General features: G+C 40.3%; 1 protein-coding gene across 1 annotated transcript; it reads left to right on the forward strand.

The window, feature by feature from the left end:
- The first annotated feature begins 248 nt into the window (after nucleotides 1-248).
- On the forward strand, nucleotides 249-990 carry RNASEK (Ribonuclease kappa). Its single transcript, XM_070999099.1, has 3 exons — nucleotides 249-480; nucleotides 553-672; nucleotides 731-990. The coding sequence occupies exons 1-3, from the start codon at nucleotides 412-414 to the stop codon at nucleotides 827-829; spliced, it is 288 nt and encodes a 95-aa protein (XP_070855200.1). The 5' UTR covers nucleotides 249-411; the 3' UTR covers nucleotides 830-990.
- The last annotated feature ends 212 nt before the right edge of the window (nucleotides 991-1,202 follow it).

A 1,202-nucleotide genomic window follows, 5' to 3' on the forward strand; every position in this document is an offset into this window, starting at 1 on the left:
TTCCTCAAGGTCCAATATGCCTATTGGGACTCGGAACTGGACTGCGGGGGCGCGGGAAAGATGGAGAAGCATCCGTGGGATAAGAAGGAAGCTTTAAACTACAAATTTACACAAATAAAAACTAAATCCGCTTCAAATTGCAGCAGCGATTTTAAGCGTCTGTGTGGAGAGGCTATTATTGAAACTTGGGGCAGTGGAATCCGAATTAATATAGACTTAGTACTAAGAAATATACATTTTTTTTCGCAACAGTATTTTAATTGTAGTCGTGCACGGCCACACGGAAATCTAGTCACATGATAAATTCACCTGACTTGGTTTGCCTTTAAACTTTGTATCAAAGAAAACTTCTTAGTGTCACCTCAAATTGTTAATATTTTGGTTCACAGACCAATTTAAGAACACCGAAAAATGAAAATCTGTGGTCCGAAGTTGTCCCTGTGCGGTCTGATCATCTCCGTTTGGGGTATTGTCCAATTGGTGAGTAATTTAACTTGCGGGTTTCCAAATAATCAGTACTAATTAACCGTGTACCTTAAACAATACCTTTAGGTTCTTATGGGTCTATTTTTCTACATCAATAGCGTGGCTCTTATTGAGGATTTACCCCTAGAAGAGGAATACCATTCCTTAGAAGATTTTTATGCAGCCGCTAATAGAGCGTACAACCAGGTAAATTTTGAGCTCTTTAATTCTGAATATCAACTTTACTCTACATTAATTATTTCAGAATGCCTACAATTGCTGGATTGCTGCATGCATCTACGTGCTTACATTGCTGGTTTCCGCACAACAATTTTACATGAATAGTAGAGTCACTGTCAACTAAATTCTTCAAATGTAGTTGCCTCAACTACCTTTCATTTTCAGTAAGCAAAAAATTCCGTACATTCTCTTGGGCATGCGCCATCAAATAGAGTACTCAAATGTTTACTTCGATATATTGTCTAGAAGAATAAAAAAATAAATTGTTTCTGAGTTCAATATAAACCCTGCAGTTCCACAATTGAGTATAAGCGCCCAATCATCACGAAATCGACTGCGACGTCGGCAGAGCAGCCAGCGACGCGGACAGAGCTGAGCGCACGACGGCAAAGAAACGCGCTCTCAGTCGAGGGCCGCAAACAGAACGGACAAAAAGTTCTTTTTGGGCTTCCCCTCTCTCACCATGTCTCAGCTGGAAATATGCGGGTGAAGGCAAG

This window comes from Drosophila suzukii, unplaced genomic scaffold (genome assembly GCF_043229965.1).
Source record: "Drosophila suzukii unplaced genomic scaffold, CBGP_Dsuzu_IsoJpt1.0 scf_4, whole genome shotgun sequence".
In the NCBI taxonomy this organism is placed as follows: Eukaryota; Metazoa; Arthropoda; class Insecta; order Diptera; family Drosophilidae; genus Drosophila; species Drosophila suzukii.